A 25,671-nucleotide genomic window follows, 5' to 3' on the forward strand; every position below is an offset into this window, starting at 1 on the left:
CCGATAATAAAATTATTTGAACGTCTTTATTGTATCAGTTACTTGTTATAGCATATACCATCACAAGTGCTTTACAGATCAAATAAAAGTAAAATACAATAACAAACCTACCAACTGATCACCATGATTAAATCAACACAACAACGATAGGAAAAACCACTAGTAACAGATGCCAGTAGGAGTTTGAAGTGTACCAGACACATTTAGACAGTAAATGATAAAAGGCACACAATTAGTGCTACTGCCTCATGGTTCTAGTGCACTCGACTCATATTCTGCCCCAGTTTGTTTTACAAATGCTTGGGTTTTTCTTCCTCATCTCCATGATGTCCAGATTTTCTCCTTGGGGCTAATCTATCTATCTATCTATCTATCTATCTATCTATCTATCTATCTATCTATCTATCTATCTATCTATCTATCAGTTAAGTAAACTGGTGAGTCCAAAGTGGCCCTCTTTAAGTCTGGGGGTGAGGAGTGTAAGATTGGTCTCTATGTTGAACTAGGGCTCTGTACATGAATGTTCTTGATTTGTACCCAGTGCTGCTGGGATTAGTCTTCCCCCACTACCTACTGGAATTATGTAAAGCAATTGTAGAATTTTACATTCATATCAGGAAATCTTTACATATCAAATGCATTGAGATTGTAAAATTCCATGTAAGGATATGTGGCAAAAAGAATTTGACATAATAGCCATACAGGATAACCTGATAATATTTGGGCAGAGCTTTTAAGTCCAAGTTTGTATGGAATACAGAACGATGGTGGCATTGCTACCTCAGTAAACAGCAGGAATTGCTAAAACATGTAAATGAAGTTAGCACGTAAAATACTAGAGAGGACAGGTGAGTCTTGAGTCTGAATTTTGAACATCAAGACAGATGGATCCTTACCAGTAGACCTGGATGGAGTGTAAATACCACTAACCTGAATGAATGTTTGCTAAGAGTTGTTTGTTTTTACGTTTGTGGCTTGCCTCATAATTCTGATCAATTTTAGTAGCAGAAGAAAATTAGTATTATGTCTTGTAGTGCAGTCTCTGTAAGCATTTCCACCAGACCTGAAAGATGGGGTCAGAGTGAAACGCTATAGCTCATTTCTCCGAGGAGCAGTGTGACAAGTGCAGTTTGACCTGATTCTGCTGGCATAGCTCTCATTTATCAGTGTTTGTTTGCGTAGATATAATGAGTAGTGGCAAAAACATAAAAAGGAGCCACCTGACTGGAAATAAAGAAAAGCTGGGTTTCCAATTTAAGAATGAGATACAAACATCCACACGCAGTGTGCTTTGCATCAATTTCTTTTTTTTTTGTATTTTGTAAGTATTTCGAAGGTTATAGAGTTGGTTTACCTTCCCCTCTGTTCCTGGGAGGAGAATTGGGGGTCACCTAAACAGATCATGCCATCATTCCCTTCTGTCTGTTCTGACTAGCAGCACAGTAGCAAATAAGATGTGCATCTTTGCAGAAAATCAAAAATGGGTGATTTTAGTTAGAATTTGTTCAAGTGGGCAATAGCATCACTCACAAAATGAGTCATTGTGCTGAGAGGGTGGATTGTGAAGAATTTCAAGTTTAACGCAGCACCCATTTGCATTTATCGATGCCTAAAACTGAGTTGCAGTTAAAATGACCCTTGCCCCAGTCTTTTAGTCGCCAAGGGTTTTACTCACCAATTCAAGTATTAAACCTTGAATTCTGTTTTCCAGTTGCTCCCATTTTGAACTGATCTCAAAGCTGGAGGTGTGATTCTAGATCATTTCAAAGGATTCCTCATTTCTGATTAATACCTGCACCAAATAAAAGAACTAAAGAAAAGAAGGAAGAAATCTAATTACCTTTGTACTGAATGCTAGAGATCACTACTGTACAGTAGACCCCTCACTTTAAGGGATGCATTCCGATCTTTAGGCATATCATAAAGTTTGACATACAGTATAACTAAGACAATAATTTAATTCTAAAATCATAATAACATGGAAAGAGAATTGGAAGCACCAATGAGACCTCTGATATCTTTGCAACAGCAAGAGTTGGTCCAGTGTTCCAAGACCAGGACAGAATTTGCATTGTTTCAGCTGTATCTGATGCTCAGTTATCAGCTGGAATTTACAAACCATTACCTCAGCTTTCCCGTGCATGCTGAAAAGCATAATCATTGGTAACCAGAATATACAATTTTGTTCCCCTTTTTATTAAAATGGAGCCCACCACTCCAGTCTGCCAGTCCTGAGGCACTGTCACTGCCTTCCCTGCAACACTGTATTGGCAATCCTATCTATGTGTGCTTTGTGGGCTTATCACCTTGTATCTTGTGGAAGTTTCTCACAGAATATAAGAGGTCACAGCTGCTGCTGTCTGCCTTTTTGTCCCTGCGTTTATGGTGTAAAAGTTGTGCACTGCATATATAGCTTTACGTCAGGCTTTTTCAATGTGTATGTTGAGCTCTGCCAGCAATGTGTCTTGTTTCCTGTCCTGCTCATGATCTTCTTCAACATGCAGGATATCAAGGAACACCCATGAATTGGACAACATTTAGTTTGGGGACCTTTGGATTTCACCTCATCTGTTTGCAGATGACACTGTCCTCTTGGTCTCATCAGACTTTGATCCCCAGTGTGTACTGCAGTGGTTTTCAGCTCAGTATGATGAGGTTTGATGAGAATTAGGACCTTCAAATCTGAGGTCATGGTCAGCTGCCCTAAGTGGAGGAATTCAAACACCTCAGGCTCTTGTTCACGAGTAAAGAGGGGAGGTGATTGTGAGTTTAACAAATTAATGCATCCAGTGACTAGACTTTTGTGGACAATGTGCCAGACCTTGGTGGTAGAATGGGAGATAGTTCCTTACATGAAGCTTTCATTTAACAGTACGTTTAAATATGTATCCCAAAATATTATCTTGAGCCCTGGGTAGTGACTGAAAGAATGAGTAAACGAAGTACACATATTTGGAAAAACATTCATGTGCTCAGTGGTTGGGCTCACTCTTTATGATAGACAGAGGAGCTCAATAATTAAGAACACTGAGGAGTAGAACTCCAGCTTTTCTAGATTGAGAGAAGCCATTTAAAGTGGTTTGGGAATGTCATCAGAATACCCCCTTGGTCTCTCATTACTATACATGGCTCGCTGGCAGAACATGAGGGTGTGCAAGAGGGGTCTATTCCACATGGTCTTTGAGCATCTTGGAATTTCCAAGGAGGGATTAAAAGAAATAGCTAAGGACATTGTGATCTGGTCACTCCAGTTCAAAGTTCTGCTATTTCAACTCTTGTCAGGATAAGTAGAGTAAAAATAATGAAACAAAAAGATGCATCATTAGAAATTCTTAAGCCCTTTAATATACAATCTGACAACTTTCAAACCTACTTCATTAAGTTCATGGGTGCAGCATAGGGCAGAACATATAATGGCTGTAGGAACAACCCGAAGGTGGAGTACCTATCCAACCAACACTTAACACCTACATACAGAGCCCATTTGAAGTTGCTACTTAGCATATTCTGCAGCTCTGTGGGATATGAGAGGGAAATTGGAGTCTCTATTGGAAAATCCATGAACTCATGGGTAGAACATCCAAAGTCTTTATCCTCTTTAACATTATTTTTGTCCCCAGAAAAAGAGTCAAAAATGTTTTTATTTTTTTTTCAACATGAAAAGTATGTCTAATGTCCACTATTGTACTGATGCAGATTTACTACATGTCCTTTGTGTGACATGTTTTGAAACAGTGATGAATGCACAATCCTGTGTCGTAATCAGAACAGCAGAAGCATGTTTGTTTGCACACTTTTCTTAAAATATTTTTTTCTGTTGCTAGCATGTGACAGGGTAGAATGTCACTGGCTGATCTGCATACTGTAGGCTACCACAGTGCAAAGCTCTATGACTTCCACATTTCTGCTAAAATTAATGACAGGTACTGTATCGTGAACAGTGCTTAGGAAGCTAACATCTTTCTTGTCTTTTTACTCGATTGCAGTCATTTTACCTTATTGCACCACATTCAAAAATCACAATATCCGTGAGGGATGAACTGTTCTACAGACTTGAACATTACACTGTACAAGGAACAGAAAGCTCAACTGCTAATGGCTACAGAACTGAAACTCCCAGCATGTGTCCTAATACTTGATACAGAAACATGATTATATTTCTAGACATTTGTTGTCCATTCTAACCTTGATAGGACATAGCTATGCTCATCAGAGACAGTCCCATCTCTATTCCTGAGAAGATACCAACTGAAAGAAGAATGTAATGTTTGTGATTTCAAGTTCACCCTAACAGCGTAAAACAGAGTTTAGTAACCAGTAAAAAAAGTACCATGCAACTTGGATGAGCCAAGTGTCACACTTCCCATTCTCCTACCTTCGCCTAAGTAGATAGATCTAATAAGGTCAGAATGAGGGAAACATACAGTAATATAACAGAGGTCTAGACCAGAGTCAGAGGATACAAAACCCAATGAAATGTCAAAGGGCATGGGTGATGTAAGAAGCGGAACTGAAGAAAGGGTTATTCAGGCTGAAAGAAACATCTTTATAGGTGAATAAACCTGCCTCTCTTACAGTTTTCGCCCATTAATTCTCTTCTTTACAGAACAAAACAGAAGAAATCTGTTGAACCTGCATTAATGAATCCCTTGTTGGGCTCACTGCTTAAATCCCACTGTGGAATACAGCCACTGTGTAGCTGTCAGCATATGTCTAATGTGTCTATATAAAGGACAATTAACATATTATGTTGAGATATTTTATTCAAGGTCTAACTTGCACTTCTAAATATATATATATATATATCCATATATGTATACACAGAGTTTATATGCACACACAGAGGAAGTGTGGCAGATGCCTGTGGCTCTTTAATCTATTTTAATTGTTGTTAAACTTAGAAATGGGAATTATCACACAAGCCAAATGCTGTTAAGGCCTTGCCTTCTGAGATACATATTTATGTATAAATAATTCTCTTTTTATAGCTTTGACTATTTATATAGGCCTATTATGTCTCAAGTAACAGAGTATAGAAAAATGTTATTTTACTTGTCATGGAACATGAAAAGCAATTTTATTTTTGCTTGTATATATTTATTCAACCATACATTGGTTTTTCAGAAAAGCTTGTTATAGTTTATGTAATATTATGACTGCATCTTGCTTTTTGTTGGTTGCCTTAAGGCATTGTTGGGCAACCGGTGCGCGCCGTGGAATTTTCTAGGGGCACCGCGAAAACTTTTGTAAAATATTTAAAAATGCTAGTGTTTTTGAACTTTTTGGGTTGATTAAAAAGAATGTTTAAAAAAAATATTTTATGTTGGAAAAACAGATAACGGAACACTTACGAAAATGAAGTCTAAGAAACGCGAGAGACTTTGAAATGATCGACAAGGAAATACGCGTCTGTCTTTCGAAAATTGATCCTCACATCAATCTCATATCTCATATCATATCATATCATATCTCAATCTCATATGTGCTGAAAAACAATCTCAACGTTCACATTAATTAAATTTAAGATTTATCCTTTGATTCCTTTATTGATAAAATGTCTTTCAAACTTGTAAAATTAACTGTTTTTATTGGCGATTGTCCATAGATTGTGTCGTCACGACTTTATTTATGGGCAGTCCCTCAGGTGCGCCGCAAAAGAAAATTTTTGGACTCGAAAAAGGTTGCCTTTCACTGCCTTAAGGAGAAGAGTGTTCTAAATAAAAGAATATTAACTATTGTTTTAATTTCTGGTGTTAGTGTATGAATCGGAGTGCTGCACAGTTCATGAAGCAGGTCCTCATTAATTAATACATAAAGTAAATCAACACATTGGCTTCCATCTAACCACTCATTTTGTGTACCAGGTTATTCGGTCTACCCATCCTGACTACATGGAGTAAATGCCAGGATGCCATTGCATAGCTACTCTTAATCATATTAGTCTGGTATAGAGTTAAGAGCTTTCAATCAGCCATTCCTGTGGAAAAGTAGAAGGAAATACACAAACACTGGGAGAATGTGAAAATTCTGTTAACAGTCATTATAAAGTGCATTTGTAACTAATGTGAAAAACACCTACTACAGTTAGCCATATCTCTCTGTCTGTCTGTTTGTTCATCTGTTTGTCTTTCTACATGAAACAACTCGGCTTCCAGTGAATCAGTTTTATTATAATTTGGTACACTTATTCTTCAGTTATTTAATTTTCAATGATATCTCGAATACAACCTGCTATAAACAATTTTGAAATTTCAAAATGTCCCATTGACAAGCATTGTCAAATTTGTAAATAAATTTGTCTTAAAGAAAAGAAACATTCTGTACGACTTTAACTACAAATTAGTTTACTGTTTCATTTTAATCTTGAGAGTGGTTCCTTAACCTCCTATATTTTTATATTCTTTTTATTTTACTTATTTGACAGTAGTTCCTAAAAGCAAAATAGGGAAACCACTGGCACTGAGCAGAAAAGAACGGATGGCTTTTATTTGTCAAATACCATACGCTAGACTTAAATATAATGCTCTTATATAGGACAGAAAGAAAACACATATGTTATAGTAACAATTGTAACAAGTGAAAGTGAAGTGCATTTAGTAATACACACCAATTAGCAGTGTCATAAAAAGGTTTACTCCGTGTCCAGATGGCTTTCCTCAGGGTGCTCTGGCTTCCTCTCCCTGTCCAAAGACATGCAGGTTAGGTGAATTGCCATTGCACCGTCTAGCGGTTGTTCTGCCTCGTGCCTGGTTCTAGCAGAGATAAGCTTCGGCTTCCCCGCAACTCCAATCAAACTTGAAAATTGATAGATGGATAAAAACAGTTACAGAAGATGCAAGAGGTTAACTTTTCTTTTAATTAAATCACTTGTTACCTACTATTTTATTTTGGACTGATAAACATTACTCAGTCAATCAGCCAAGATGTGGGAAATGAAGAAAGAAGACCTGGGGACAGCTTTACTGTATAACGTGATAGTCCTTTGACTGTTTTCAGATAAGTCTTCTCTTATGGAGCTGTCTCTCATGTGGCATTCTTTACAGATAAAATCCAAAAGAAGATTTCTGCTTCCTGTCTAGACAGAAGTTTAATAGGTTTTTGGTGAAGGCATGCTCTTCTGCTCAGCTGTGGCTTTTCTTTTCTGGACTTAAGTTGACCGTTTTGGCATCTCTCAGAGCTACCAACTGTCTTTAAGACATCCTAAGATCTTATGTGCTTCCTCTGTGATGTTCTGTTAAGGTACCTGGCCTTTATTAAAAGGACTGGTGGACTGTGGCCAGAATGACAGCTAGAGTCATCAGGTGGCTGTACTCTGAAATGGCTATGTGGATTTTAGGTTAATCCCCTCAATGGGGTCATAGCCTTTGCTTATGTTGAAATACACAATTCTATGACAGAGGGTGTAAAATTAATAGTTTTTAAAGTTGACTGGGTGGCTAGAGCCTTGCAGGTCCAGATATATTGGCCTTGTCCATTGTCACAAGAACGAGACATCGACAGATAAAGAGTTGGGGCAGCCACCCGTATAATGTAGTATCCTGGCTGCAAAAGGTCGTTTTATCAAAACAATCAGCACTGAAGTGCATTCAACTGAGTCCAGTACAAGACTGAGGAAACAAAGGAAAAGGGGCAGGTTTTAAAGGGGGAGACAGGAAGTGAGGTCATATGGATCTGGCACGTGGTCTTCCACCATTGGTTCATAGCCGGATGTGACATCAGAGGGACTGGAGCTGGTGTGGCCGACTTCCATTGGCTCAGTCCCGGAAATGATGTCAGGAGCGCCAGGTGAAATCCCCCGGGGATGGTCTACAGGCAAGGGAGAAAAAAAGTCAGTGCACTTTGCCACACCCCGGCATGCTTCCGAACTGCCTTCACTCAAGCCCTTTAGCTGCCTCCCATGCGCACGTGTGTGACACCATGTTTTAAGAAAATGTTCATGTTTCCTGATTTGGGACTTTCTATGAGTTCTTGGTTTTTCTACAAAGTCACAAAGATGTAAAGATTTGGTTGAATGAAAACAACAAATTAACTAAATGTGAAAGTGTGAGTGTGTGCATGAATGTGCTTAGTTGATGTACTAATGCAACGTCCAGGGTGGGCTTCTGGCTTAACTCAGGCAGCAAAGCTTGACACTGATTGCCCATGACCCAGATCTGTATTAAATGGGCTGGAGAAGTTATAAAGCAATGTAACAAGAGTGCCCATCCCAGTAAAGCAATAACAGTATAAACATTTGGGTTGTCTAAGCTTTTTTTTTTAAATATTTTGTTTTGCACATTTTTTTACTGCTTTAATAATCCTAACTGCTTTAATGTATGTTTTATGTCCAAGATAAAACAGCATAACATGATTCATCGTCTGAGTTTTGGAGGGCTATGCTCTCTTCTGACAGTAGGCCTGCTCATGCACACATCCACACTCGCAATCACACAGGGCCAGTATGTCTTGAGGTAAAATTAACTTGGTTTCTGTACTTATTTTTATACCGTGTATTGGGAGTGGGTGGTGCTGTCAGAGTGAAGCAATCTGCCAGTGTTAAATTGTTCCAGTTTCTCTTCTTGTGAGTGTGTGATCGCCATCATACTTCTTCTAAATGAAGTTTACAATCCCTATAATCCTTTATGGATTTAAACATTCTTTAAAAGATGCACAGATCTATGCAATTTGGCGTAGCCTCAGACCCTGAGGTTTTTGGTTCAAATCCTGCTACAGACACAGTGTGACCATGATCATGTCACTTTACCTGCCTCTGCTCCAACTGGATAAAACAAGAGAAACATAATCAGTTGTAACTCTCAGATGTTGTAAGTTGTTTTGGATAAAGGTATCAGCCATAAAATAAGTAATATTAATAAAGATACATGTTCTCTTCCTTGTTATTATCTTGAGTGGAATATGGATAACTACTTAATAATCTTCATAGTGTAACATATTGTATTGGTTTTTCTTCAGATACACAGCTTCATTCCCACCATTAAATTAAAGTAAATTCAAGATATTTTAACTTTTTGGCTAAACTTGATAGATTCTTAGTCCTCTAGTGACTCAGCCGTGATAGTTAGGCTGAGCAAAGCGGGGTGAGTCATAAAATCAAAGTGTGAAAATCATTATGTACCTTCTGTTGGCATAAGACTGTGAAATGAGAGTGAGAAAAGTAAACTGGCAAAGTTGTCTTTGTAGTACTGTTCTCTAGTTGTCTAGTTCTCTATCTACTTTAAGGTTTAAGTTAAATCTAGTTCAGTCGGTCAGTCATTTTCCAACCTGCTATATCCTAACACAGGGTCACAGGAGCCAATCCCAGCCAACGCAGGGTGCAAGTCTAGAACAAATCCCAGGCAGGGTGCCAGCCCACCACAGGACCACACACCAACACACTAGGGACAATTTAGGATTGGCAATGCACCTAACCTGCATGTCTTTGGACTGTGGGAGGAAACCCACGCAGACACAGGGAGAACATGCAAACTCCATACAGGGAGGACCCGGGAAGCGAACCCAGGTCTCCTAACTGCGAGGCAGCAGTGCTACCACTGCGCCACCGTGCCGCCCTTAAATCTGGTTTACTTATTTAAATATATAGTCTACATAAATTGGTTTATATGAGTTTGCAAATGTTATTTATATACAGTAAATATATGCAAAAGAAGAATTAATTTAAATTCTAAATACTGTATATATATATATATATATAATGTATATGTACTGGACATATATACCATTTGTATATTATTTGTAAGATATGTTACTGTAAATGTAGTATTTATAGCCAGCACTATTTTATTCATTTATTAATTTGCTTTTTCCAGGGTCTGCTTGCTGGGAGTTTTTACCCTGATTATCAGCTGGGGTTCGCTTGGCATTGAACTGGCTGTCTCAGTAGTAAGTATCTCTTGTCAGCTTTCAGTTGAGTTCACTTAAATGTGCTTTTATTTTGATTTCCTCATAATTGATTGTCTCAGTGAACACAGCTTATCAAGATAAAAAAACGATTACCGATTACCAGGAAGCACTTGCCGTGCTTATAGACAGTCCCTGCACACACAAGCTTTGGAGTTCTCTTATTAGCTCACAGCGTTAAAGGAGCTTTTTCTTAGGGTCTTTGTAATCCATCGTCACAGGTTTTCAGTTGGATGACTGCAGTTACCATAGTGTAAAATGTCTGGTGGGACAGAACTTAGTGTGATTACACAATAAAACATTTGTCACAGTCGGCAGGATTTGCACTGTGGATGGATGGAGCGGTGGTGCTGTGCAAAAGGTGGGGCTAAGTGAGATAGAATTTAGATGATGTCGCAATGAAGCATTCTGCTTGCAGTGCTTGGGGACAGTCCTTCTGTGCATGAGTTTTGATATGTCGGCCAAAATGTTTTCAATTTGTTTAGTTTTTTTTATCCATTTGATTGTTGCTGTCATTTTTTTATTCTACCATGTCTTGTCCATTTTTTTAAAATTAGAAATAAAAATATCTGCAGTTTTAAGTTTAAAATATGGAATTTCCAGTTGTTTTTAAATAATGACATGTCCAGTCAGTGATACTTTGTTTTAATCTCCTATACTTATTTGATACTTGTCCTGCATTTACTTCTTTGAAGTTAACACTAATGCTTGTTTTGTTATGTACAAAGGTCGTGTGAAAATTGAATTTCCCCTCTGGGATTAACAATGTATATCCCAAAAAAAAAAATCTTGAACATGATGCCGAAATTTAATGAGTGTGATCAGACTACAGAGGTGTCTTGATTCAATGGCCAGATTTTTTTATTTTCTTAACAATGAGATTCAGCAATGAAGTAGCCAACAGCAGAAACTGGTACTGTCTACATCTGTGTGTCTTCATCGTAATGAAACTTTATGAACATGACATTAGAAAGAAAAAAAGAGCTGAATCTGTAGTGTACTGGAGCGTGTTGTTTCATGCAAGGTTTCTTTGATTTTCTCTGCAAATGAATGAAAATCCTGAATCTAGCAGATTGAAAAGGGGAACAAGCCATCTAATAAAATGACAAAGAGCTTAACTTCAGTAAATCAGGCAGGATAGTCACTTTAAAAACCCATACAAATCGCTCCAGAAATTCCAGAACTGTAAAATTTTCATATATACTCAGCAAAAAAAGAAACATCCTCTGACTTTCAACTGTTTTTACTTTCAGTAAACTTAATGTGTAAATATTTGTATGAACACTAAAAGAGTCAACACCATAAGACATAAACTAAAAATGTTTCACAATGTGTCCCTGAATGAAGGGAGGCTCAAAATCAAAAGTACCAGTCAGTATCTGGTGTGGCCACCAGCTGCTTGAAGTACTGCAGTGCATCTCCTCCTCATGGACTGGACCAGATTTGTCAGTTCTTGTTGTGAGATGTTACCCCACTCTTCCACCAAGGCACCTGCAAGTTCCTGGACATTTCTGGGGGGAATGGCCCTAGCCCTCACCCTGCGATCCAACTGGTCCCAGACGTGCTCAATTCCTTCGACGATAAACACGAATCCGTCCATCACCCCTGGTGAGACAAAACCGTGACTCATCAGTGAAGAGCACTTTTTGCCACTCCTGTCTGGTCCAGCGAAGGTGGGTTTGTGCCCATAGGTGGCGTTGTTGCTGGTGATGTCTGGTAAGGACCTGCCTTACAACAGGCCTACAAGCCCTCAGTCCAGCCTCTCTCAGCCTATTGCGGACAGTCTGAGCACTGATGGAGGGATTGTGTGTTCCTGGTGTGACTCGGGCAGTTGTTGTGGCCATCCTGTACCTGTCACGCAGGTGTGATATTCGGATGTACCGATCCTGTGCAGGTGTTGTTACACGTGGTCTTCCACTGCGAGGATGATCAGCTGTCCTTCCTGTCTCCCTGTAGCGCTGTCTTAGGTGTCTCACAGTGCGGACATGGCAATTTATTGCCCTAGCCACATCAGCAGTCCTCATGCCTCCCTGCAGCATGCCTAATGCACGTTCACGCAGATGAGCAGGGACCCTGGGCATCTTTCTTTGGGTGTTTTTCACAGTCGGTAGACAAGTCTCTTTAGTGTCCTGCGTTTTTAGAACTGTGACCTTAAATGCCTACTTTCTGTAAGCTGTTAAGGTCTTAACGACCATTCCACAGGTGCATGTTAATTAATTGATTATGGTTAATTGAACATGCATGGAAAACATTGTTTAAACCCTTTACAATGAAGATCTGTAAAGTTATTTGGATTTTTAAAACATTATTGTTGAAATACACAGTCCTGAAAAAGGGACGTTTCTTTTTTTGCTGAGTGTATATCATGTAACCATTTTTGGCAAAAACACTATGAATTTGCTAGAAATTATGCAAATTATGTTAATATTTTAGAATGAACCTGTCTTGCCTCTTGTTTATTTTATTTCATTTCTGTCTGTTATTGGATGCATCTGAGACGTCAAATTTCATATATTCTTATTTAAAAAATAAATAAAACTAAAAAGTAAATAAAAACCCTAAACCTTCTGATGACCACAATTCAAAAATGAAATAACAACTATAAAAGGTATGGGGTTAGGGACAGCCAAGCATATTCTTAGACCAAAGGGCCTGGCCTTTTCAGATCTGCTAAATGAAAAGGACTTCATAATATCTGAACAGAAAAGCTGCATGGGGACCTAAAGCAGTTCCATTGATGTTGATCCATGAATATTATTCTAATTAATTAATAAAGCACATATTTGAAAACACCTGGTGGACGTAGTCTTCTATAATGGAGATTAATGAAACATGAAACAGTTTTTTTTTAGTGGGTATGTATCATGACCTCATCACTTTTGTCTAAGTGAAAATAGACATGACCTTAAGGTAATTTTCAGTGGGCTTGGTTTTTCAGTGTCTTAGGCCATCATCAAAATTCAGGAATTGATATAATGTCTTGTTGGAAAACATATCAAATTATAATGACGCTAATTTTTTAATCTAATTGCCTCTAAGGTTGTCAGATTACACAACTAGGAATTGTAAGGACTGACTGATTACATGATTCCCTTATGACTTTCCATCATGGTTCAGAATCTCGTATTAAACTCAGAAAGTTATATTTTGGTGACTAACTCTAAAGCGGCTTCACCTGCAGAAATTGGATTCTGAACATAAAGTAGGCTTGGACCTGTAATTTAAGAAGCAGCCTTGTGGCACACACATACATGAAAACACATATTAAACCAAGGCCAAGCTGATAAACTTCAAAAGGGAGTGGGGAACCATAAGACTCCTGGTCCAAAAAACAAAAACAGAGTTTCTTATAGTAGTAGGGATTGTTTACTGAGAAGTGAAAAAATAATCAAAATACAGAAAGTTGCCTCAAACATAACAAACCCAAACTCTGAAACACAAAAGGAAATCCTCAAATGAGTACAGAAAGTCTAAAAAGTAGAAATGATAATCAAAAAACACAAAGGGAGCTCTAAGGAAGCTGAACAACAAGAGCAAAATACTTCTGTCATTAGACTGAGGCCTACTACATCCTTATCCAGGCCTCCGCTAAGAGCCACACAAGATGCACAGTTCTGGTAGTAGGAGGCCCCACCCCCTTGGACTCAATGTAGAACAAACAAAATCGATTTAATTTGCAGACACAAGGAAAATTACTGAATGATTGATTAACAAGAAAAAACAACTACAAAAAGAAAGATGTCAATAAAACCATTTATTAACAAAATAATGAAAAAGTTCCAAAAATTAACAAACTAAATACACAAGAATTAAATGAGATAAGACAAGGGAAAGCATCTTTTTCACTGTTTTTAGGTATTGTATGCCTTGTTCTGTTGAGTCAAGATCCCATCCATATGACTTGCAACTCACTAGGAATATCAGAACACTGTATTTACTTGTAGAGAGGTGTACAGTGCTGTGACTGAGCCGCTGGGAATGTCACACAAAACAGCTGACACTAATGAAGGTGATCCATGACTGTCTACAACTAGCTGTGATCTTCTTAAGGTTATGTTAATGAAGATATGACTGAAAATCATAGTAAGACTCGTGTAGTGTGATGCTGTCTTTATTTGTAATGCTGGGTTTTGTGGGTGGGATATCAAAAAGAGAGGTGGAACTGAATCCACAAAAAATAGCATGTACCTGGTTTGGGGAATTTGGTCAAAATACCTCTGTCCTCTAGTTAAAGCAGATACAGGAACAGATATTAAGAACTGACTGGAAGAAATTTTATACATCATCTATAAAGATTATTTACCCCTCCCAACCCGGACATTTTCACGTTTTATATTTATACAATATGAATCACAGTAGATTTAATATGGCTTTTTGTCACTGATCAACAGATAAAGAATCTTTAATTTGACAATAAAAACAGACCTCTGGAAAGTGTTCTAAATGAATTACATATGTTTTATAGGCACTGTACAACTTAGGTGCCAGCTTGACAGATTCATGACTCCTTATGTTTGTAAAATATCTTACTTTCCAATATTATGTGGTCAGCTAAAACAATACTGTATATAGGAAATGAAAATACATTCAACTGGATATATTACCAATGTGCTTCAACTGGAAATTCTCAGATCTGTGTAATTTCTACCAGCTTTACAAATTACAAATTCTCAGATCTGTTTTATATCTTCTTTAATTTGCACCGGCTTTACAAATTAAATGCTTTCTGTCCATTTATTAGTGCATTACCCCTGAAGAGTTTAATAGTACATTGCACACATATACATTGCACAGCCAGCTCATCAGGGAGCATCATTATCAGCATCTACAAGCGACCAGAGACCAGTATTAACATTGAGCAAGCAAGTGGAACTAAGAGCTACAGTCACAAAGCTTAGCTTTAGGAAGGCAAAGGTTTTTTTTTTCTTCTCAATCTTTTGTCCTTTCCATTCTTGAACGGACCTTTCTGAACTGATGCTATAAAAAGGACATTACTTTTCTCAAATTAGCCACTTGCGCATATAGAACTCTGGACATTATTGGTTTACTTATGCCAGGAATTTAGTTGGATTGTCTTTTTCACATTTATAAGAAATGACCCAATGATTGCCTGTTCCAAGATATACTCATGGTGGAGGGCTGCTTGGAAAGAGGTACACCAAAGTGTAATGAGCTTATAACCTGACCCCTTCACATCACTATACTTCACACATTCAGGACTTTTCTTATTTCTTTTTTGTTACTACTCATAAGTCTGAGTATATTCAATATCCAAACCTAGAAAAACACCCCCAAAATCAAAGTTCTGTGCTTATTTATGAAAATGTTCAGCTCTCTCATGGTTGATTCATTTATATAAAATTAGAGCATTTGGTATATACATATATGTAACAGATTTTTGTATTCTTGACCCTGTAAGTCTATGGGTTTCTTCTCGCATAAATGTAGGCGAAACTATGCCCATAAATCATGGGAGGCCTTAAGGTGGGAAACTGTCAGGATGAGTTTTCCTGGATATTGACTTTGGCTTTCATTCCTAAAGAATATTAATTTGGTAATTTGCTGATAAATTCCTGGGATGCTTTAATAAAAGATGTTTTTGTCCTTCCCTAGTCTTTATAGTGCATCATTCTCTAATCTTTATATCAGGTGTTTTCAGATTCTCCTCACTATGCCTGCCAAAACCACATATTTAAAAATTAAGTTTGTTTTGGAGTTTTTTCCTGAGATTGTGTCTTAATCTGTGACGCGCCTCTATATTGGTGAATTCCTTTAATTGAATGATACACTGAGTAGTCTTTTTTATATATATATATATATATATATATATATATATATATATATATATATATGTATGTATGTATATATATATATACATATATATATATATATATACATACATACATATATATATATATATACTTACTGTACCTAAAAGCTAGTCAATCCTCCGTTTTTCTTTGGAAAAGCCTAAATTAATTAGCACATGTACTCTGCAAAATATTGAGGTAGCAAGAATGCCTTCCTGTATTGACTCCCATATGACACAAGGCTGCAGCATATTAGGTGGATCTCAACCATAACACCTTGTTCGATCTCGTCCAACCCATTGCTTCAGCTTCATTCGATTAAGATCTGGTGACTCAGGCCCATGCCTCGTTTTCATTTCAGTGGTGTGTTCCATGAACCATTTCATGACTATCCTAGTCTAATGATATGGGGCATTGTTCTGCACTTTTTGTTGATGCTATTGAAGAATGCACCCAATTGGCAGATTGTTTTTATGTGTCCTTTGGCATTTGAGCTTGTATCAAAGGCCTTGATGTGTTCTGTGAAGTATAGCAGAAAGCAAGGAAAACATGAATAGAGTTGAGGTCCACTATTACTGCAGATGTGATGATTAGATTACGTTAGTGTTAGTGGTGCAAGGTCATTTAAAGCTTTATAAGTTAGTAATCGAATTTTATAGTCAATCTTGTAAGACAGAAGGAGCCAGAGATGGCGCAGCAGGGTGGTGGTTATGTGCTTAACTATTGTGGGTCTGTATAAGGACTTTGGCAGCAGAGTTTTGAATCAATGGCAGTTGTGATAACAGATTAGAAGGGGCATCTGCCAGTATGGAGTTACAGTAGTCAATGTATAAAAAAAAAGCATAAACAAGCTTCTCAGCATCAGGAAAGGAGAGGAATGAGTGAACATGGAATATGTAAGTAGAATAGTTTCTTAATATAGTTTATGTGGGTAGAATAAGATAGGGAAGAAATCAAATATGACACCAAGATTCTTTGCAGATGAAGAAGGTGTGATGATGTCCTCACCCAGAGTGATTGAAATTAAACTCATTTTCTTAAGTTGAACTTTAGAGCCAGTTACCATGGCTTCTTTTTTGTTTCAGTTTAATTTTGAGGAGTTATGTTCCATCCAGGTTTTAATTTCAATGAAAAAAGTTGTGAGCTGAGAAAACTGATGAACTTTTACTTTTAACACTGAAACAGACCTGAGTATCATCTGCATAAAAATGATAACCCAGTGCAAAGCTACAGCTAATATGATCAAGGGAAAGCATTTAGATAGAGAACAGTAGAGTACCAAGGACAGAGCCTTGAGGAAGTCTTTGTGGGACTGGTGCCTGTTAGTCAAATAGAACTTAAACCACTGTAGAGCAGTGCCAGAAATACCCAGAATGCTATCCATTCTGGATAGTAGAATATCATGCTTGACGGTGTAAATGCTGCCGTAAGATCTAAAAGAATTAATCTGCTGCCATAAACAGATCATTAGTAACTGGAAGTGGAGCTGTGTTCTGAAGCCAGAGTGAAAGGGTTCTATTGTCTTATTACATGTTAAGTAACTGCTGAGTTGGGAGGCCACAACATGCTCAAGAACTTTAGACATAAACGGTAAGTGAGAGATGGGCTGAAAATTATTCAGATTGTCAGCATCAAAGCCATACTTTTATAATGTTGGGGTTATAGAAACGATTTTCAAAGTAGCTGGCACAGAAATGATATAAAGGGATCTATTTATTATTGTCCGCACAGTTGGGATTATGACATAAAGGCAGGAGTTATCAAGTGTGGTGGGGATGAGGTCTCACCTACTGATTATCAATAGGTTATTGCTAAATTGTTATTAAACAAGTGCCATTGGTGGAGCAAGCTAGGTTGATTGCAGGACTGCAAGGTTTGAACTGTGAGGAAAGACTGAAGGAGATGAACTTTTTGATTTTGGGAAACAGAGATTGTGAAGTGACATGACAGGAGTGTTTGAAATTAGGAATTGAGGTTAGGACGGTGGATCTCAACTCTTTAAAATGAGTTAATCAACAAGAACATGGGGACACAGATGAAAACTGGCTAAGGTTGCCCAAATATTAGAAAGTTTCTCTTCACACAGTGAACTTTATACACATGGAATAACTTTACCAAGCAGTGTTGTGGGCAGTAGGACTATGCGATTTGTAAGGCTGTATGGCCTGTTCAGAATTGTTCTCCTGTCTAAAAAATAAGAAGGTCATTATGGAATTAAGAAATCTATTGTATTACACACATAAAGGCATATTTACTAATGAAATTTTTGTCAATTTGTAATTTAAATGATACAATGCCGTTAAACAATTTTAATTTGAATTTAGTCATTATGGTGGCATTGCCTGTTTGGTCTATCTGAGTGTGTTGGGACCCTGATGTTAAATGTGCTTTTACACAGATATGTTAGGGAGGCCCACCCTAAGGCATTACTAGTTAGGCAATAGTGTGTGTGTGTGAACATGTACTGTATAGTCTGAACATATGCTGACTCAGATATTATACTGTTGATTTATTATTTTTAAGTAATATCTCCTTAAACATTTTACAGTAACTCTGCGTCCTTACTTTATTGTTCTTGTTTGCATTTTTGTTAACCACTTCCCTAAAATGAAATGATTGTCCCCCAGTGACGTTTGACTGACTAATCTACTTCCCCTCTGTATAATAGTTCTCAGCTGAAAGGAAGAAACGTGTCAGCAAGAGATATCCTGTGTGGTCCCAGTGCACCCTGTGCCCTGTATCGCATGACCTTGACGAGTTTTTCATCCGCTCCTCTGTCCCACTGCACAGAACTCTGGAAGTCATTTTCAAACCCACCATTTAAAGCCATTGATAGCTCTTCATAAACACATTTCAGATTATACAAAGGGGAGCCTGCTTGTTTCTTCTTAATTCTTAGAATCCTAAGAATGCCCTTTCGAGGCCTACTGGCTATCCACTGGATTGCTGCTGATGTTTAGTTCATAGTGTCAGTGGCCAGCAAACTCAAACAAGGGTTAAATGTTTGGATCTTCTGTTGACATTTGAAGGGGAGTGCAGTTCTGTTATGGAAAGTCAACCATGAAAATCTAAAGCTGCGCCGAATATCCCCAGAGCAAAGCAGGGAGAAAGTACTGAGTAGTGCTCAGTAGATGAGACAGTGCAGCTACCAGATAAATGGAGAAATGTCAGTTTCCTAGTCATCATGTTGTGTTTTTTTCCAGGTTGTTGATAGTTGTAATATGACTGACATAGAATATTGTTTTTCCTTTCCTCAACCTCTTTATGTTCTGTTTATTTGCAGGGGTCAAGTGATTTTTGCATCTCTCCTGATGTGTTTGTCACTAAAATGGCTGAAGAGAATGAAATTATCAGCAAAGGTATTCAAATTTATTCAATCCATAGCTGTCATCCAGGTTTTCCTGAGAATGAGGTCATTATAAACTTTATGAAATATAATTAGACAGTGAAATCTGCATCTATAGGTATGAGTTTATGGTATTCAGTGAGGACTAAAAAAGGTGGGGGGAGATTGGGGGTGCCTTAATTAAGGGAACTTTGATGCCCCACTGATACTGCACCACTATTCCAGTTCTGTTCCATTCAATGGCTGAAGACATCAATTTGGAACAGAACAGGTCTGTTTTTCACAGGTTGATGTTGTAGAAGATCAGCCCGACTACAGACAGACACCAGGACACACAGAAGTCCAAACACACACTTTTATTTTGTTTTTTCACCACACAGTCCTTTGCACCTCACACACAGCACGCAGCCTACCAGCACCAGTCTTTTCTTTACTTCTTCTCTGCCGCCCTCACTCCTCCACTCGCAAGGTCCATCCTCTGCCTCCCGACTCCGGCTCCCTGAATGTGAGGTGTCCCCTTTTATAATGCATCCAGATGTGTTCCAGGTGCTTCCTGATGACCTTCCTGCAGCACTTCCTGGTGTGGCGGAAGTTCTGCATGGGCACCCAGAAGCACTCTGGGTGTACTCAGCTCCTGTTCCGGCAGCACTTCCTGGTGTGGCGGAAGTGCTGCAGTCCAAGGCTTAGCCAATGTCCATGCGCCCCCCTGGCAGTGGCCTTGGACCCCCACAGGGTTGTGTTCCCATAGCCCCAACACCCACCAGGGCAGCTGCTTTCTCATGTTTCAGGGGAGGTACTGTTCCTCTCCCGGTCCTTCCATCCTCCAGGCATTCCGACTGGACATGAGCCCCAGCCAACCGCCACAATGTGCTGATCATTTGTATGAGGTTCCATTGTGGTCTTTAAGGAGAATTCCTAACTACCCCAAAACAAAACACATTCCGTTGCTCGAGTGCAAGCTGGGTACTGTACTCACTATTTTACCACATAGCTCTATGAATGGTGCAAACAATGAAAAAAATGGTACTGCTTAAACCCAACTAAGAAAGAGCCACGTTGAAGTCGGTGCTGTCTATGGTGATATAAAAAAAATCTAAAGAGGGTGATCAAGTAAACTACATGTTTTCTGATGCAGATTGGTTGTTGGAGTATGTGAAGCAATTAAATAAAAAAAACCTGAATAAATGTTTCTCAACTGCAAAAATGACTTATTGGCATGAATGTAGCATACACTATAAAAAGCAATATTTGGGAACTGTAAGGTGACATTGATCAGGACAAAGCAGTTATGAAGATGGACGGAGAATTTATTCATTTCATCAATTCTCTAAATCTTTACTTACTCCACTTTATGGTTGTGATGAGCTGGAGCCTATTCCAGTAGGACCACATGCAAGGTGAAAACAGCCCAGACTGGAACAGCAGCACCTCATTAAACACTCGCAGACATGCCAGTATTCATACAAGGTGAATATAGAAGCAACAATTAACCTAACATCTTTGGTAATGGCAAGGAGAGTGAGATGCCTGGAGAAAGCCCACTGGGAATCCGACAGAATATCTAATTTCCATTTAGATGGGGACACTCGGGAGCAGTGAGATAACATCTCCAACCACTATGCCATCACACTGTCCTTGAATAATTAAATTTGTATTATATTTTTAAATTTTTGTATTTGTAGTGGCCACATGGAAGTTAATATTTTTTTCTGTTTAAATTACTTTAACTGGCCTGTTAATTGTGATGTGCAAAATCAGTGTTAATATGGCCCACAACATACTCAACTAGGCAGGCTGTGTTTAATTATATTTGTCAAAGTGGCAAAAGAGAACAAACTAGAAGAGCCGGAATGAACAACCTGAGCGGTTAAGTGAAGGTAATGGCCTGATTTGGGTTTATGTACTCCAAGGTGGGCAGCAGTGACACCTCAAATGGTGAGTGTGGAGTTTATAGACCTAATAGAGGCTGTTCCAAGAGGACATGGCCTCAGTTTATGTTTATATATATATATATATATATATATATATATATATATATATATATATATATATATATATATATATATATATGTATATCCTATAATGAGCTTTGCCCCAGGGTGCTTTATAAGTTAAATTGTTTGCATATGTTTTTTACAGTTAACATAGCCGCATTAAGCCATTGAATGTCACGCAGTAACACAATGATAGGCGTTTACTTGATCACGTTATGTTTCACAGTCCAACGGTTTTGTCACTAGGCAACTTGGAAATCTTTTGTTTTCAGAGTTGAAGGTGCTACATCCTGTGTTTATGTTTTTAATAAAAGCATGTGTGTAATGCAAGGATTCCTCATGGTCGTTGTTGGCAGCTTTGACAATGACCTTTCTTTCCTTTGTTTAAATTTGGTGGAATATCAGTCTTGTAACAGCTACAGGTGATTCTATGCATCTCTAGCAATATATCATAAGCTGCATGGTGAAGGAGTCACCCAGTCAATTGTACACAAGCATATTAGTCAGCTCTGCTGACATAGTGCGAGTCATAATGAAAGTGAGAACATAAGGCTTCTTGAGAATTGCCATTTCTCCAGTCATACGTCAGTGCCTGGCTCTGTGTCTTCACTATGACATTTGAATGTCGTCCCTGTGTTCTTGTTGGTTTCCATTGGTAATTCTGGTTTCTCCTGTGATGGACTGGCATCCTGCCCTGGGATTGGTTCCTGCCTTGCGCCCTGTGTTGGCTGGGATTGGCTCAAGCAGACCCCCCGTGACCCTGTAGCTGGGATATAGCGGGTTGGATAATGGATGGATGGATGAATTCTGGTTTCATCTCACAGTTCAATTGTCGAGAGGATGTTTCTTTAACTGTGTCTCATCCAAGGTAGACCTGGCTGTGTATCTGTTTCCATGCTTAACAGATGATGACCTAAGAATGTTTCAAGTCAGCTAAAAGTACAGATGGCCATTGCATTTTAATCAGGAAAGTAGTATTTCCCCACTGAAGTTGGGGGACCGTTTTTCATTTGCTTCCCCTGTAGGCAATTTCGAGTTGACGGGAGAAAGAATAGCAAAACCAAGAGAAAATAATTGAAAGCCAAGTGCTTTCTGTGTGTGGTCTCTTTTTATTGCCTTTTTGTATTGTCACCCTTCACGCTGTAGAGAACTATAAATTGAAATTTATGGCTCATTTTGACCTGTGCCTTGTTTTCCCATTATTCTTGTTTTTTTTCCCTCAAATTAGTCCCCTTCACTTTGGTCCTTTCCACATAAATCAAAATTCTATTGCCAATAATGACCTAAACTGAATTAGTGGGAAAGCTGTTTCTTTTAAATGTACCACTTTTGACACACTAATAGGGTTGATTGTGTATGTTCCATGCATTTTTGGGTATTGTCCGACATTTATTTATTTTATATTGCCAAATGTTAAGTTAGTGGGCAACTCTAACTTTGGCTCATTCCTTTCACTAGTGCTGCTGGGACAGACTCTGGCCCCCCTTTCACCTGTGCTTGCCACCCATCTGATCTGTTCATTCCATGTTTTAAAAACATATTTCTTCTTCTTTCCCAGAATATGGCTTGAATTTAAAGCAGCATATGATCCCTTATCACATGGCAGTAGAAGTTGTGCATAATCTGAAAGAAAAAATTATTTAAGAAACTATCTTACTTTCTCTGTCTTTGGCACAGAGAGAAAATAAGTGATTGTCGGATTTGCTGAGGGGGAAAGGCATAAGGGCATCATCTGCAGTATTATCCTCTGCACAGCGGTAGAAGCAATAAATTCACACAAGCCTTTTTAGTTGCTTGTATATGACCATCCTTAGAAATAAATTAATGCCCACTTGATTTCACTTGTCAGCTGTATAATTACACCGTTTATTAAGCACACAAGGAACATGCTGCTATACAAGACATGCAAAATAGCTCATCCATAACTAGGCATTGGATGGGGAAGACCTTCCAGTAAATCTATTTGATGGCTTCCGCTTCTGTGCTCTCTAATCTTCAGCTGTCGGAGCTAGGCTTGTGTTTTGTGACTTGATTCATGTCCTGTGCTTTTTAAATGTGTCTGCTCCTCACTTTTATTCCTGGGAGGCTACTGTGAAGGTGCTTATAGCACACATGTTGGATGCCATTCGTCTCTTATTAGAAGACACACTGCTGTTCAGCATGGACTTTCTTTCCATGGCTTCTCTTCCAAAACCAAAGGTCCTGTGCGACACTGACTCAACATAAAAGAACCTTGTTTGCAGTAGTCTGCTGTCTCATTTGCTTTTGCACAACCATAGCCCAGTCAGGAAATAAGTTCATGGGTGGACATGAGCCTGAATCAAGCAGACATGTACCTTTTGTAGCCATCACTTCACCTGCTGGACATTCCAACCTCTGTGCCCATGCGTGTGGTGGTTCAAGTATTTTAGCTGTTGAAGAAATGTTGTCTTCTGTGTGCTATGATAACAAATTAATTATAAACATCTTCAATGCCACCTATTTAATGTGCCCACTTAATCCAATTTTCAAACTTGTGGTGATTGACAGCTTATCCTAAGAAAAGAACTAACCCTGGACGGGATGTTGATAATCTATTCACATGTTCTTTTCTTTCCCCCAAGTAAATGATCTGATTTATTCCTTGCTCAGCATGTATCAATGGGAGGTCGGCATTTATGACATATTTCAAGTTGATATAGGAGATGTCACATTAAAGTCAGTTGACTGTCTTTTACAAAATCAGAAAACACCCCTGCTATCAAGTCGGGTGCAGAGTCACTGGCAGTTCTGTCAGTGCTAGCTGTGACAGTGAAGCTCAGCAGCCTTCAGTTCAGCCCTCCAGGGGGTGCTTCCAGTCAAGAAGTCATCCGTGTGGCCCCATTGAAGATAAAACGGGTCGTGGAACGCTTTTATAAAAGGCATCCTAATGAAAGGTGCTATACAGATAGACTGGCTGATCTGCCTTTGCCTTTGTGACCGTGCACTTCTGCTGTGCTTTGTGCAGCTGCAGATGACAATCTTGCTTTATCTTGAACTCTGGCTTCTCTCTGTTAGTAAACAGGAACTCTTCATGTTATTGAGTTAAACCACAATATAATTAATTCACTTGTTTTATCTCCCAAATTTCTGCAGATGTTCATGTTGCTAAGGGGGGTGGGGTGGGGGGTGCTGTTGAGTGGTTATCAGTAAAAAAAAGCAATTGTTCCCATACTTCTATGGTGGAGTTCAATAACTAACTCAGTGTGCCAGTGATGGTCATTGAATCAGTGACCTGAACTTTACAAGACTTTACTAAATTTGTGTTTTGCTAAGAGACCACTGCTGATGTGCCCATCTATTATCTGACGTAGATTTTACACTACAACAGCAGGTGCAGTGAAGGTAAGCAGTTCCACCCAGGGCACACTTGTTCATCCAGCTATCCATTTTCTTTGTTATCCTTTTTCTATTGTAGTTACTTTCAGCCATAGGCTATCCCCAGGACAAGGCATAAGCCAACTTGGATGAAAGTAACACCAGTCCATCATAATGCATGGACAAGGGGAGAATGTGTGCTTTTTGCATAGCCAGTGAGTGAGCTGTGAACCAAACTCAGGTCTCTGAAGGTTTGTGATTGCAGTGTTATCTACTGTGCCACCCTGACATTCCCTGCTTCTGACTCATTACGAAAAAGACATTTTTAACAAAGATAAAAAACACATAATTTACAGACAGTTCTCTTGCCATTGGTATTGTTCATTGGAGTGCAAATCATGAGGGTGCTGTATTGATTTCTGCCACTGACTCACTCTGTTGCCCTGATTTATTCCCTTTACATACCAAGCTCCAGTTATAGAATTATAGAATAAATTAAAGCACCATGGAAAGGTACTACAGTAAATTCAGAAAGTATTCAGACCCATTTGGCACACTTTATTTTATTATAGATTTAATAGTAAATTGTTAAATTTGCCATTTTTGGCCATCAATCTACACTCGATATCCCATTATGAAAAAGTAAAAATGTTTTCAGAAGGGTTTGCAAATTTATTAAAAAACAAAGGCTGAAATCTCTCATTCATATATTTATTCAGACCCTTAATTCAGTACTTTGTAGAAGCCCCTATTGTAGCAATTACAGGTTTGGGTCTTTTTGTGTAAATCTCTACAAGTTTTGCACACCAGCATTTGAGCAGTTTATTCCATTCTTCCTAGAAGATCCTCTCAAGCAGTGTGAGACTGAACATAAGAACATAAGAAATTTGACAGATTAGAGAAGACCATTCAGGCCATCAAGCTCATTTGATTAGCTAACAGCTAAGCTGTCTCATTATGTCATACTGATCCTTCTTATAGATAGTGAAGGTTTCTGGTTCAACTGTATATCTTTGTAGTTTGTTCCAGATTCCCAGAATTCTGCATATACTGTAAATAAGTGTATCCTGGATTCAGTTCTACTGTAAATGCAATGCTGTCTTCACATAACTCCAACAATTCTCCATCACTGAGGTTTCCAACCCCGGTCCTAGAGCACTTAATTAATGACCAGCTTTTGCTGCTAATTAAAATTATACTCAGACCCCTTAATTATTTTTTGCCAAACATAATTAGATACAAAGCAAGCAACATGAGACCATCTAACCCGTATCCATCATGCCATATA

At 38.5% G+C, this 25,671-nt stretch overlaps 1 protein-coding gene across 2 annotated transcripts in view; it reads left to right on the forward strand.

The window, feature by feature from the left end:
* Positions 1-25,671, forward strand: part of LOC120542004 (protein tweety homolog 3-like) — a 289,028-nt gene that overhangs the window by 183,465 nt on the left and 79,892 nt on the right. For both annotated transcript variants that reach the window (XM_039774078.1, XM_039774077.1), the window contains exons 6-7: positions 9,807-9,879; positions 18,991-19,066. In XM_039774078.1, coding sequence (XP_039630012.1) covers positions 9,807-9,879; positions 18,991-19,066 — 149 coding nt within the window. The remainder of the gene's footprint in view (positions 1-9,806; positions 9,880-18,990; positions 19,067-25,671) is intronic.

Source organism: Polypterus senegalus, chromosome 13 (assembly GCF_016835505.1).
Source record: "Polypterus senegalus isolate Bchr_013 chromosome 13, ASM1683550v1, whole genome shotgun sequence".
In the NCBI taxonomy this organism is placed as follows: domain Eukaryota; kingdom Metazoa; phylum Chordata; class Cladistia; order Polypteriformes; family Polypteridae; genus Polypterus; species Polypterus senegalus.